At 38.0% G+C, this 14,685-nt stretch overlaps 1 protein-coding gene across 1 annotated transcript in view; it reads right to left on the minus strand.

Annotated features, from left to right (window-relative positions):
* The window catches only part of ADIPOR2 (adiponectin receptor 2), a 102,532-nt gene that overhangs the window by 35,954 nt on the left and 51,893 nt on the right, over positions 1-14,685 (minus strand). The window contains exon 2 of the mRNA XM_037064788.1: positions 13,550-13,806. Coding sequence (XP_036920683.1) covers positions 13,550-13,720 — 171 coding nt within the window. The 5' untranslated portion in view covers positions 13,721-13,806. The remainder of the gene's footprint in view (positions 1-13,549; positions 13,807-14,685) is intronic.

Raw genomic sequence — 14,685 nt, forward strand, 5'->3', positions numbered from 1 at the left:
TTTCTCAAAAGAGACCTTACAGGCAAGAAGGGGCTGGAAAGAAGTATTCCAAGTCATGAAATCCAAAGACCTACAGCCAAGATTGCTTTATCCAGCAAAGCTTTCATTTAGAATGGAAGGACAGATAAAGTGCTTCTCAGATAAGATCAAATTCAAGGAGTTCATCATCAACAAGCCCTTATTATATGAAATGTTAAAGGGACTTATCTAAGAAAAAGAAGATGAAAAATATGAACAGTGAAAGGACAGCAAACTCACAGTTACTAACAACCACACCTAAAACAAAAGCAAACCAAGAGGACAGCTAGATCAGGAGTGGAACCATAGAAATGAAGAACACATGGAGGGTGAGCAACAGGGGAGTGGGAGGAGGAGAAGGAGGGAGGAGATACAGAAAATAGCATAGACAGTAGCTAGAAAATAGATGGGGGGAGGGGAAGAATAGTAGGGGAAATATAGAATCTAAAGAACTTGAGACACGTGGTCATAAACTAAAGGGGGGGAATGGTGGGGGGGGTGTGCAGGGTGGAGGGGAATGAAGAGGGGAATAGAACTGTAATGGTATAATCAATAAAATATATTAAAAAATAAAAAATGAAATAAACATAGATTGTAGTGATGGTTGCACAAGTCTGTGAATATGCTAAAACCATAAATTGTACACTTTAAATTGGTGAATTTTACATGAATTATCTCAATTTTTAAGAGTCAACTGTGAGTAAAATATGACATTTTCCTTTAACGAATAATAAAGTCTAATTTTATTTTCCAAATCGTTCTCAGAGGACATGTAGACATTTGTCTTTTTGTAAAGCATGTTCCTGAGAAGTTTTTAATATGTTAACTACATTAAATAAAATAGAATTACTTTAAGGCACTCATTTTTAAACAACAGTGAGCATCTTCATCACTTTCACAGCTTTTTAAAAGTACATACATCCATACCCTGGCCAGGTAGTTCAGCTGGTTAGAGCATCATCGCAATACACAAAGGCTGTAGGTTTTTATCCTTGGTCAGGGCACATACAAAAATCAACCACTAAATGCATAAATAAGTGGAGCAAATCAATGTTTCTTTCCCTCTCTTTCCCTCTATCCCCCACCCTCCTGCTAAAATCAATGGGGAAAAAATACATCCAGGACCCAAAGATTCTAGCTCAGTATGTCTGGAATAAAATCCTGGCATCTAAGAATTTATTTTCATTATAGGGCCAGAGGTAATCAAATAAGAACTTCTAACAGACTTAAAGAAACCTGCTGGTAAACACTTACAAGACATATCACTCCATAGTGCATCTAACTACTTTTAAAACTATTTTTATAAATTCAGAATTTCATGTACCTTGCCTGTAATTTTAACAAAAAACACCCCTGTTGCTTTCTTATTACGTTTTTATCCTATGCACAATTGGCATTTAATGCATCTAGGCCGCCTAAGAAAAAACTATCAGGTTTTTTAAAGTCTATGCAATCTAGTTAAGTTCTACATCCTAAAAAGAGGGAAGAATACTCAAAGAAACTGATGGAAAAATCATTAGAAATATAAAGGATTACCCCACAGATACAGTAGGTTTATTTACTTTCAAAATAAACAGAAAAGCCATTAAATGGTTAGAATGCATCTAAGAAGAAAATTAACCTTGCTTAACAAAAATAAGGTGTGCAAAAATTCCATCAAAAAAACAACTACCAACTGTTGACTCTAACAGTTGGACCTCTAACCTCTGGACTCAACATAAATACTCAGGGGCAGGGTCTGCAACTGAGAAACACGAAGTCAAGTTGGTGCCAGCTGTCATAAAGGCAGCTTTGTTCAGCAGAAAGAGCAGTCAGAAAGCCTTGGCACATGCTCTTTTAGCCATGTGACCTTGAGTAAATGAAGCTTTCTAAACCTTACTTTCATCCCCTTTCAAAAAGAGATCGTATCTGTTCTTCCTATTTCAGAGTGCAGTTTTGAGAAGCAAATGAAATAACAGCCATGAAAGTGCTATACACTCATTTAAGGCATTATTACAATTATTTAGAAGGATACACTCTACTTGCTAAAAGTTCAGATAGTTCCACTTCAAAACTGGAAATTATAAGAAATGAATCTTTTTCTATAACTCTATCCCCCTTTCTCTTCTAGTTTCCATGATTATTCTGCACTAATAACGCTAAAATTAATAGCAAGGCACAGTAATATATAGAGAGTAAATATAGAGCAGAAGTTGCAATGAATAGAGAAGAAGGGCCAAGGAAGGACCAGAGCAGAATATTTCCTTAAAACTACCTCCCAAGTAGGTCAGTAGTACTGGCAGATGCACTAATTTCTTCATAAACCAGCTCCACTTTTTTGACAAATAATTTCCACTCCCAAGAGAAACAATACACAAAGAATTTTCATCAGGAACAAAAACACAATTTCCTCATCTGTAAATTCAGGTACTAAACAACATGGTTTCAGAGAAACTTTCCGGCTCTAACATTCTATAATCTACGGATCAGATAGATCCTCTCCTTGATTCCTCAGAGAAAATTATGTTTAAAAAGATGGAAAGAAATGGTTTCTTTGGTCAGTCTGTTCACTTTTAGGTTAGCTCTAAGCTTAAAGGGAACTCAAATACAGGTTTTCAGGGCAATATAATGAGTTTGTTTATATAAGAAGGAAAAAAATTACATTCAATAATTTGTCAGTGGAAAACAACATGTATTTAGAAGACACTACCAAGTGAAGATAGCAAACAAAAACACACAGTACAATGAGAAATAAGTAACCAATTAATGTGACTGACACAAAAGAGACTTGAGTAGGCAAATTCCAAACTCTAAAAACATTTTACTATCTCATGGTTAACATATAGTAACTAATATTATAAACAGGACTTTGTTGCCATTTATAATCTCAGATTCATTAGCCTGAAATTCCTTCACACTTTAAAATTCTTTAGATTCAATAAGCACACATGTCAGATTTAAATGTAGTTAAGAAACAGTGGTACATTAAAATCATAGTGATATAGTTACTGCCTACTCACTCTCTTTTAAGATGACTAACATGAATCTCAAATCTCACATTCTAAAACAGAACTCTTGATTTTTTCTCCCTTTAGATTTACTCCTCACTCTTGCCTTATCAGTCTTAGTTTTAGCTCAATTAAAGTATCTAGGAATCATCCTTGATTCCTCTCTTTTTCTCACTGTCTGCTTTTTAAAAAATTTTTTAATATATTTTATTGATTATACCATTACAGTTGTTCTATTCCCCCCCTCTTCATTCCCCTCCACCCTGCACACCCCCCCACCATTCCCCTTTAGTTTATGACCACGTGTCTCAAGTTCTTTAGATTCTATATTTCCCCTACTATTCTTCCCCTCCCCCCTATCTATTTTCTATCTACTGTCTATGCTATTTTCTGTGCCTTCTTCCCCCTTCTCCTCCTCCCGCTCCCCTGTTGCTCACCCTCCATGTGTTCTTCATTTCTATGGTTCTGCTCCTGATCTAGCTGTCCTCTTGGTTTGCTTTTGTTTTAGGTGTGGTTGTTAGTAACTGTGAGTTTGCTGTCCTTTCACTGTTCATATTTTTCATCTTCTTTTTCTTAGATAAGTCCCTTTAGCATTTCATATAATAAGGGCTTGGTGATGATGAACTCCTTGAACTTGACCTTATCTGAGAAGCACTTTATCTGCCCTTCCATTCTAAATGAAAGCTTTTCTGGATAGAGCAATCTTGGCTGTAGGTCTTTGGATTTCATGACTTGGAATACTTCTTTCCAGCCCCTTCTTGCCTGTAAGGTCTCTTTTGAGAAATCAGCTGACAGTCTGATGGGTACTCCTTTGTAGGTAACTGTCCCCTTATCTCTTGCTGCTTCTAGGATTCTCTCCATTTTCATCTTGGCTAATGTAATTATGATGTGCCTTGGTGTGTTCTTTCTTGGGTCCAGCTTCTTTGGGACTCTCTGAGCTTCCTGGATTTTCTGGAAGTCTATTTCCTTTGCCAGACTGGGGAAGTTCTCCTGTATTATTTGTTCAAATAAGTTTACCACTCGTGGCTGTTTCTTTCCCCCTTCTGGTACCCCTATAATTCGGATGTTGGAACGTTTAAAGATGTCCTGGAGGTTCCTAAGCCTCTCCTCATTTTTTGAATTCTTCTTTCTTCCTTCTTTTCTGGTTGGGTGTTTCATTCTTCCTTCTGGTCCATTCCATTGATTTGAGTCCCAGTTTCCTTTCCATCACCATTGGTTTCCTGTGCATTTCCCTTCATTTCAATTAGTTTAGCCTTCATATGTTCCTCTAATTTGTGACTATAATCCACCAGTTCTGTGAGCATCCTGATAAACAGTGTCTTGAACTGTGCATCTGAGAGGCTGGCAATCTCTTGGTTGCTTAGAGTTATAGGCTCTGGGACTTTGAGTTCTTCTTATGCCATCTTTTGGGCTGTTTGTGCCTGTTACGTAGCAGGATCGGAGCCCTAGGTGTTCACCAGAGCAGGGCAACTCAGTCACTGGGTTGTGACGCTGTATGTGGGAGCAGGGTCAAAGAGGAGCAATGGTGTCCCGTCTGCCGCCTGCTGCCTCCCGCAGCCACAGCTACAGGTGCGGCAGCTGCCACCGTCACCTGGGCCCGTGCCTTTTGTCCCACTGCATGCGAGTGTGCCACCGCCATCAGCCCTTGCCCCCTGGGGCCTGTGTGGTCCGTCTCAGAGTGTGCGAATGTGCAACCGCGGTCAGTCTGCCCCACACCCCCACTGGTTCCGAGCTGCCTGTGCACCTAGGTCGGGGGATCTGTCCTGTCCAACCCTGCTCTGCTGCTGGCTCCGCCCCTCTTACCATCCCAGTTGCACGATTAGATGTAGTCGGACTTCCGTATAATTCAGTTTTCTGTTCTTTGGCTGTGTCTTTCTTCTCCAAACCTTTGTTGTATTCAAACTTGGTTGTGGGAGAAGGCACAGTGTTTCTACCTATGCCTCCATCTTGGCGGAAGTCCTGGCCTGACTTCTTAAATACCCAGAATCCATCCACTTCTCTCCATTTCTGCTGCTATTGTCACTCTGTTTCAAGCCAACACCATCTCTCACCTAGAACCTTCTAACAGGTTTCTGGCTTTCTTCCATTGTCTTCTCACAAGCCATTCTCTACAACCAGAGTGATCTTTTCAAAATCACCAATGTCTCCCAACTGTTTACACACCACAAAGGCTGCCTGCTTTCCATTGAATTTTATTAAACTACAACCTAAATTCCTTCTATACACCTAAAATGAATGATCTGGCCCCTGTCTGGCTCACTGACCTTATCTTATTTTGCTCTTTTCTCTTGTTATTTATACTCCAATTGCACTGTCTTTCGGGCCTTTAAAAAAAAAAAGGATTGTAAGAAGGAAAAGGAAAAAAGAAAAGCTTATTCCTACCTTTGGATCTCTATACTAGCTTGTTTCCTCTACCTGGAAACCCTATTCCCCCAAGTGTTTGCATGGCTGATTCCTTATCTCTTGGGTCTTACTTCAAACATGCTCTTCCTTAGAGAGGCTCCCCTTTACCACTATATCTAAAAAATAGGAGAAGTGGATAGGCAAAGTACAGGATTTTTAGGGCAGTATAACTACTCTGTATAACAACAGTGATGGACAGATGTCATTATACATTTGTCCAAACCCATAGATGTGCAGCCATCAAAAGTGAACTGTAACATCAATTACAGACTTTGGATGATTATAATGTGTGGATTTAGGTTCATCAATTATAACAAATGTATCCTTCTGGTGGAGAACGTTAATAATGGAGGAGGCTATGTATGTGTGAGGGCAAAGGGTATGTGTGAAATCTCTGTACTTTCTCCTCGATTTTGCTGTGAACCTAAAAACACTCTAAAAAAATAGTCTTCTTGGCCAAAAGCTATCCCTATGTAGTGCTTCCCAACCTGAGATCTACTCTTTTTGGTAAACAGAGCCTTTCTTCTCATTAGGCCCTGATCATCCTATGCATCTAGATGAAGGGACATAAGAACCAACCTTACTAAAAGAAGACATTCTGAATTATTACCAAGGATTTATTAACCAGCTTTTAAAAATTAATAAATTAGTAACTGATTCATTTCACAGCATGCTCTTGGTGTAATAATAATAATATAATCCCTATCCACTGTCTTTGAACTTGGCCACATAATTCCTTTGCCCAATAGATGATAAGTACATGTAACATACATATAGCAAAAACTTTAAATGCAAATGTGTGATTTGGCTTATTCTCTGGGACTTTTGCCATCTGCCTGAGAACATGCTCCAAGAAGTCTCTGGTCTCCTGCCCGGGTCTGAGAATGAGAAGACACATGAAGCTGGCCTACAATAGGCTGGCAACCTACAGCAGTCAATCTCACTTGACCTACAGTCTTCATGGAATGTGTGTGTTTACTGTAACTCAATGAGCTTTTGGATTATTTAATTCTTGCAGAAAAAAGCTGACTAACACAGGAATATGGTTTTTCAGGTACAATAATATTTAAATATTTACATAGCTCTAAATATCAGTGTATTTGACTTTATAAGTTGTAATATATATTATTTTATTTTCTGCTTTTTCAATTTAACATTATTTAATATGTATATATGAACACTTTGAGATATAAAATTACCAGAACATCGGCACTGAAAATAGTTGTTTTATAATTCATAATTCACATTTTGTTATTAAAGTACCAGAAAGCAAGCATAGCATGATTCCAAGCATAAGCCTACAGAATTCAGAAAAGATGGTCCACAAATTAAGCATCAGAACATCTACTTTTTAGTCTTAATAAGTATTCCTTTTGTAGTCCAAAATGCCTCTAAAATACTTACATCTATACATTTATCATCAGCAGACTGCAAATGTACTCATTTAAGAAAGAATAAGCCAAAAATTAAAGGTTTTTTAATGTAATTCTATTGAATAATTGTTATTATTTTGCATGGAAAACCAGAAAATTTTAAAATAATGTCATTACACAGGAACAACATTTGGAGAAAAGTTCATTCATTTGAACATCTTTTTCCATGACAGAGAAAGAACTGCCTATTACATGTGCCATGAATAATTACCACCCGCTATTCACAATTTGATCTTCTCTAATACCTGGCTTCTGCTCCCAACTGTCCAGCTCTTAAGTTCAGCAATGAACACCATGTTGCCAGAACCAATGATCATTTTTTCATCCCTTTCATCCTTGATCTAAAGTTTCACAGCACCAGATACAAACTACAGCTCCCTTCCCTCCTTCCTGAAATACTTTCTTGTTTTTTGTGATATTACATTTTCCTGTGTTTTCCTCCTATCTCTCACAGACTTTTCTTTTTTAGCTTCCTCTACTTGCTTGCTCTCCTTGTGAATGCTGAAAGACCCTGTGAATGCTGATGTTCTTCAGGCTGGATCCTAGAGCCCTTCTCTTATCCCTCTCTTCATTCTTCCTCCCTTATGTACCTTAACCATTTCAACAGTTATAAACAACATCTATACTGAGGCTACTTCCTAAGTGATTGTCTGCAGCACAGACCTCTCTGGAATTCCACACTTCAAATTCATCCTCCTTAGTTTTTCCTGTCTCAGAACACGGTATCATAACACTCATCAATCCTATGACTCGTATAACTTCAGAGTCATGCTTGTCAGTTCCTTGTCCCCTAACCATCACACCCAATCCACCAGCAAATTCTGTCAACTCTACTTTCAAAGCATAGCTCAGATATTCCCACTTCTTGCCAATTTCAGTCACTATCACTACCAACCCAGAATAAACTACTCTCATGAATTTCTGTGGCAGCCTTCTAGCTCATCTACAGTTTTATCACCCCTCCCAAATGCACCCATAAGATACTGTCTTTCCATGAGGGCCAAAAATTAAATTTTTAGAATATAAATATGGTCTTGTTACTTCCTTGCTTAAAACCTTGTAATGGCATGCAAAGCACTTCTCCACATCATAGCTTACAAGAGTCCTTACCTACATGTTTTTCACCTCATCTTTTACCATTCTCCTCCAACCATTCACTACACTTCTTAAACACACCAAGTTGTTTTCAGACTCAGTACCTCACACATTACTCCTCCTGTTACTTGAAATGCCTACACATTCTCTCCTTTCCTCCGCTCTACTTTCCATCAGCCTTTACTAAGCATTCAGTTACAGTAACTTCTAGAAACTGCCAGAGGTATTACTTTATCACTATCAGTTCTTTAAACTGGATATGAGTATATTCTGGAATAGTTTAATGTGTGTATTTGAAAATCTCTGAAAACATTCCTTAATATCAAGAAATTGATAAAAATGTAGAATCTTATTTTTAACTGGAAAAGAACACATACATCATTTACTACCCTATGACATATGACAAAAACAACCCAGGGAAACGAAGCTATTTTATAAGGCTATGATCCTACCTTGGTATATTAGAGAGAATATCTGCAATCCATACACCTTGTAAGAGATAATATCCAAAAATATAAAGAACTCCTAAGAAGTCAATAGCAAAAAAATAAAAATAGGACTTCCAGCCAAGATGGAGGCATAAGGTAGATACACATTGCCTCCTCACACAACCAAAAGAAGGCCAACAAATTTAAAAACAAATATAACAAAACTTTCAGCCAAGATGGAGGCGTAGGTAGCCTCCTCCAACAACCAAAATAAGGACAACAATTTAGAAACAAAATAACAACCAAAACTGAGAGAAAATTGAACTGTATGGAAGTCCGACAGCCAAGGAGTTAAAGTAGACACTTCCTCCAGACCAGTAGGCGGGGTGGAGCCGGGGGGCAGGGCGCCAAGTGGAGAGTGGTCGCAACACAGGAAGCGGTGATACTTGGCATGCAAGGCACCTCAGGTGTGCAAGACGGCTCTGGGAAAACCCTGGGCGCCTAGGCAGCGGCTGGAAGACCCCAGGCGTGGGGTGGCAAAGGGCAGACCCAGCAAGGCAGCAATTGAGAAACGGCACACTATGATCAAGGTGGCTGGCTGAGCAGGCAGCAGTCCCACATTCACGTGCAGGTAACTAGGGAGCGAGACAGATCTCACAACCCAGGGTCCTAGTGCTGGGAAATAAAGCCTCAAAACACTGATTGAAAATACCTGAGGGGGTTGAGGAGCAGAGAAAGACTCCCAGCCTCACAGGAGAGTCTGTTGGAGAGACCCACAGGGTCCTAGAACACTCAAGCCCACTCACACGGGAATCAGCACCAGAAAGGCCCAGGTTGCTTAGGGGAAACAGCAGAAGAAACTGAGGTGCAACAGAGAGCAGGGCAAAGTGCCCTTGTTCCCTCTCCGACCCCACCTCCACATACAGCGTCACAACCTAGCAACTTGGGTTGCCCTGCTCTGGTAAACACCTAAGGCTCTGCCCCTCACAGGCTGAACAGACCAAAACATTATGGCTCAAGCAGAAAAACAGCTCAAAGCCCCAGAGCCAATACTTCTAAGCAACAAAGAGATAGCCAACCTATTGGATGCACAGTTCAAAACACTGGTGATCAGGATGCTCACAGAACTGACTGATTTCAGTCACAAATCAGATAAACAAATGAAGGCTAAACTACGTGAAATGAAGGGAAATTCACAGGAAACCAATACAGATGAGAAGGAAACTTGGACTCAAATCAATAAAGTGGATCAGAAGGAAGAAAGAAACATTCAACCAGAAAATAGTAAAGAAACAAGAATTTTAAAAAACGAGGAGAGGCTTAGGAACCTCCAGGACACCTTTAAATGTTCCAACATCCGAATTATAGGGGTACCAGAAGGGGAAGAGGAACAGCAACAAGTGGGAAAGTTATCTGAACAAATAATACAGGAGAACTTCCCCAGTCTGGCAAAGGAAATAGACTTCCAGGAAATCCAGGAAGTTCAGAGAGTCCCAAAGAAGTTGGACCCAAGAAGGAACACACCAAGGCACATCATAATTACATTAGCCAAGATTAAAATGAAGGAGAGAATCCTAGAAGCAGCAAGAGATAAGGGAACAGTCACCTACAAAGGAGTACCCATCAGACTGTCAGCTGATTTCTCAAAAGGCAAGAAGGGGCTGGAAAGAAGTATTCCAAGTCATGAAAGACAAGGACCTACATCCAAGATTGCTCTACCCAGCAAAGCTTTCATTTAGAATAGAAGGACAGAAAAAGTGCTTCTCAGATAAGGTCAAGTTGAAGGAGTTCATCATCACCAAGCCCTTATATGTGAAAAGTTAAAGGGACTTATCTAAGAAGATAAAAAATATGAACAGTAAAAAGACAACAAACTCACAAGTATCAACTGAACCTAAAAAAACCCAAAAACAAAAATAAACTAAGCGAACAACTAGAACAGGAACAGAACCACAGAAATGGAGATCACATGGAAGGTTACGGTTGGGGGAGGGGGCAGGGGCAGAATGGGGGGAAGGGTACAGGGAATGAGAAGCATAAATGGTAGGCACAAAATAGACAGGGGAAGGTTAAGAATAGTATAGGAAATGGAGAAGCCAAATGGGTTATATGTATGACCCATGGACATGAACTAAAAGGGGAGAGAGGGGGAAAGCTGGAGGAAGGAAAATGCAGGGTGGAGGTGAATAAAGGGAAGAAAAATAATGGGACAACTGTAATAGCATAATTAATTAAATATATTTAAAAAATAAAAATTTCAAATCTTACAAGATGGAAAAAAACTTTTTAAATAACCTGATTTAAAAATTTGCAGAAGACTTGAATAAACATTTCTCCAAAGACATGGAAGTGGCCAACAGGTATATGGAAAGGATGCTCAACATCACATATCATCAGGAAAATGCAAATCAAAACTACGAGATACCATGTCACATGTGTTAGGATGGCCATTATCAAAAAAAGTAAATAATAAATACTGTTGAGGCTGTGGAGAAATCAGAACCTTTGTGCACTGTTGATGGGAATGTAAAATAACGCAGCTGCTTTGGAAAACAGTCTAGAAGTTCCTCAAAAAATTAATAATGGAATTTCCATATGATCAGTAATCCCACTTCTGGGTATTTACCCAAAAGAACTGAAAACAGTATCTTGAGAGATATTTGCAGCATTACTCACAGTAGCAGAGGTAGAAACAACCTAAATGTCCATAGTGGGCAAATGGATAAAGACAATGTGGCAGATAGATACAATGTAATATTATTCAGCCTTTTAAAAAAAGGCTTGTCATATGCTACAACACAGACAAGCCTTGAGGACCTTATGCTGAGTGAAGTTAAGCCAATCACAGAAGAACAAATACTATGTGATTCCACTTAGATAAAGTATCTAAACTGGCTAACCCACAGATGCAGAAGAAAACAGAATGGTGGTTGCCAGGGACTGAGGAGTACAGTTTCAGTCACACAAGATGAGTATGTTCTAGAGATCCACTATACAACAAGGTACATGAACACTAAGTCCTCACCTGACACCAAGAGGTTTCCAGAAACTCCAACTTTAAGTGAAACGACATGTAACAAAACCAGTTTTACCATCGGCTAATTAATATAACTAAGAATTAACTTCCTATAGCAAAAACATTACCATAGGTCACAAAAAACATTACCATACTTCTAAATAAAGACCCAAAACACTTTTAATATTAAACAATGAAATAAATGTGAGCTGTACATGCATCCAAGAACAACGAATAGAAACAAGTAAGAGAATGTTCTTCCAACTCACTTATCCCAGTTCAGGGTCACAGGTAGCCAGAGCCTCTCCCAGCACAAGGCAGTAATCTACCCTCTGGAGTATATATCCTTCCCTCAAATGGTACACTCACAGACACCCCCATTCACTCACAATGGGGCAATGTAAACTTGCCAATTAACCTAATATGCACATCTTTGGAAGGTGGGAGGGTAGATTTCATGTTATGTGTTTACTACACACAAAAAAAAAGATTAAAAAATTTCACTCATCTGTTGAAAGACAAATACCATATGATCTCACCTTTAACAGAAAGCTAAACAACAAACAAACAAGCAAGCAAAATAAAAACAAAAACACTGAAATAGAGAACAGGGGGACAGTGACCAGAGGGGAGAGGGGAGGGAATTTCAGGGGAAAAGGGGGAAGGATTTACAGGAAGAAGTATAAAAGACACATGGACAAAAACTAAAGGGGGTAGAAATGGGAGGGAGGTGGGGAGCACTGGGGGGGGGGGGCTGGGATGGGAGTAAAAGACAGAAAACTGTACTTGAACAATAATTTTAAAAATTAAAATTTTTTTTCACTCATCCTAACCTAGTGATAATTTTCATTAGCTGAATACAACTATTTAGGCCTAAGAGAAACACAGCTTCCTCAGCTCAAATAGGAATGTCTTAGCTGCTAGTAATTACTGTAAAATGGCAACAAAAAAGCAAAGTCTTAAATGTGAAAAAAAATTCTTACCTAAGATATCTGTCAAACTTCTTTATAACAGTAATGCCAACTTAAAGACCAAATTATACTTACTGTTATTGTAGGCAAATAATTTTTTATTAATCTTATAAATTACTAATCTGCCTATGTACATGGAGTACATGCACACAACACATCTAAATGATTAGTCACTGTAGCACAATCTAGTACAAAGTTAGCTTACAAAATGTAACCAAGAATAAAAGAAGAAATGACCTTAAATTTCTTGCCACAGTAGCCTGTATTGTTACAAGGCCCTTGTAAAATTTCACAAGGCCCTTGTGAAATTTTTATAAAAGATTTCAATGCCAAGACAACACTCGGAAGTTCAAACCAGCACCAATATTACCCATATAATTAGCATATCCCTTATAATGAATGGTAAAGATGCAGTTTCAATTAAAGGCTTTCCAAATGTTTTTAACTATGACCCACAGTAAGAAATGTATATTATTCATATCTATATACATATATCTATGTAAAACTAATAACAACCAAATAAATGTATACTAGTGTATGCATAAAGCTCAATAATATTTATTCTACTTTGCCGTTTAATTTTTTAAACACTGCTTGTAATACCAAAATTAATTTCACAAACTACTAATGGCGACAACCAATCATTTGAGCCACAACAATGAATGCATGCTATGTAATTCCAAGGTTCCAAGGCACATAGCAAAATATCTATAGCAATGACTTTCTGATGCTGTTTACAGGTATTTCTACCTTTGTTTTCTCTAGGTTTATTATGGTGGCCTGAATAATTTAAAGGCTGCTCTTTTCTATTGGAAGTGAAAGATTAAAATCTGCCTTCCTTTCCCAGTACTCTACTGACTTCCAATGTATACACTAGAGATAAACCATACCTGAAGAAGTATTTCCAGAACACAATTAGAATTCCTCCAAAAATATAAACAATAATGTCATCACTAAAGCACTACACATTTCCCTCCTCAAACAAGATGAAGCAGATTAACTATGATTTTAAGTACCAACAAAAAAGGCATAACTATGAAATTGAGTAATACCTAGCTGATTTAAAAATAAGAGACTGCAAATTATCCTGAACAAAACTTACAAATGTGCTCAAGGTTCCTTTTCAAAACCCCATCCTCTCTCCAGCCATACTCCCATACATTCTTGTTTTACTTACCATCCTGCCACCTCAACTTACTTTTTTATGATGGGTAGAAAGAGCAGGTGCCTCTAAAACAGGCTCCAAATCTCCTTGGTAATTGCCATTATCACTTCTCTTTGTACCATCAGTTTGGTACCCTTTTCTGAGCCGTATTTCTGGCTCAGGAGTCCTGCTGCACTCCAATCGGTTTTTCGCTGTCTCGTTCATGGGATACACACGCTTTTCTTACAAAGAGGTCTTTCTTTCTGTCCCTTCTTCGTGGGAGGATGGACTTTCAGGATGGTGAGCTAACCCTGAAAAGAGGAAGGTTTTAAGTTAACATATTTTAAACACGTTAAATGAGTGCTGGGGAAAAAGAGAGGTTATATTATTACACACTGAAACAATAAAGCACTCAGAAATCAATTACAATAAAACAACGTATTTAAAAACATGCATTTGCTGATAGAAAAGCCTGCCGAAATCTATTTTTAATGAAAAAGCAGGAAACATATACAGTATGTTCCCACTTATGTATTATAAAAATATAACTGTATGTGCAACATAGAATAATTATTGGAAAATATTCTAAATTGTGCTCTTGGTACAGAAGTGAATAGGGAAGAACCTAGGGCCTGGAGTGAGATTTACTTTTCATTTTCTTCTACCTGCGTTATTTGTCACATAACACATCTTACTTTTTTTTATTAAAAGCATATCTAAGTACAGAAAGAATGTATGTGTATTTTATGCATTGTAGCTGAGTTTTACATATTCATTCTCATTTAGACATCATAATGACCCTCCATAGGGAATTTTATTGCTATCTCACGGGTGAGGAAACCAAAACTCGCCATGCTTTATATGAAATAAATAGGACAATCTCTAACTTACATAGCATACATTTTTTGTGATCTTTTACATTTAAATTGCTTAGTATCTGACATTTCAATATTTTTTAGTTGTTTTGAAACTAGACTACCCTGGAAGACAAGAAACTCAGAATCGGAGCATACTTTCATATTCCTATAAGTTTTCAGGAAATGCTATGCAAGTAAATATTTAATGAATAGTTGATGATATTTAAATATTCTTAAGTGTTTTTTAATACACTTTCAGAATTTCTAAATATCTCTCTAAAATGAATTGCAGTAAGTTTCCTAGAGTACAATATTTTAAGCCCTTGACCCTCT

Source organism: Sturnira hondurensis, unplaced genomic scaffold, assembly GCF_014824575.4.
Source record: "Sturnira hondurensis isolate 20B ecotype Veracruz unplaced genomic scaffold, ASM1482457v3 Scaffold0015509, whole genome shotgun sequence".
NCBI classification, from domain to species: Eukaryota; Metazoa; Chordata; class Mammalia; order Chiroptera; family Phyllostomidae; genus Sturnira; species Sturnira hondurensis.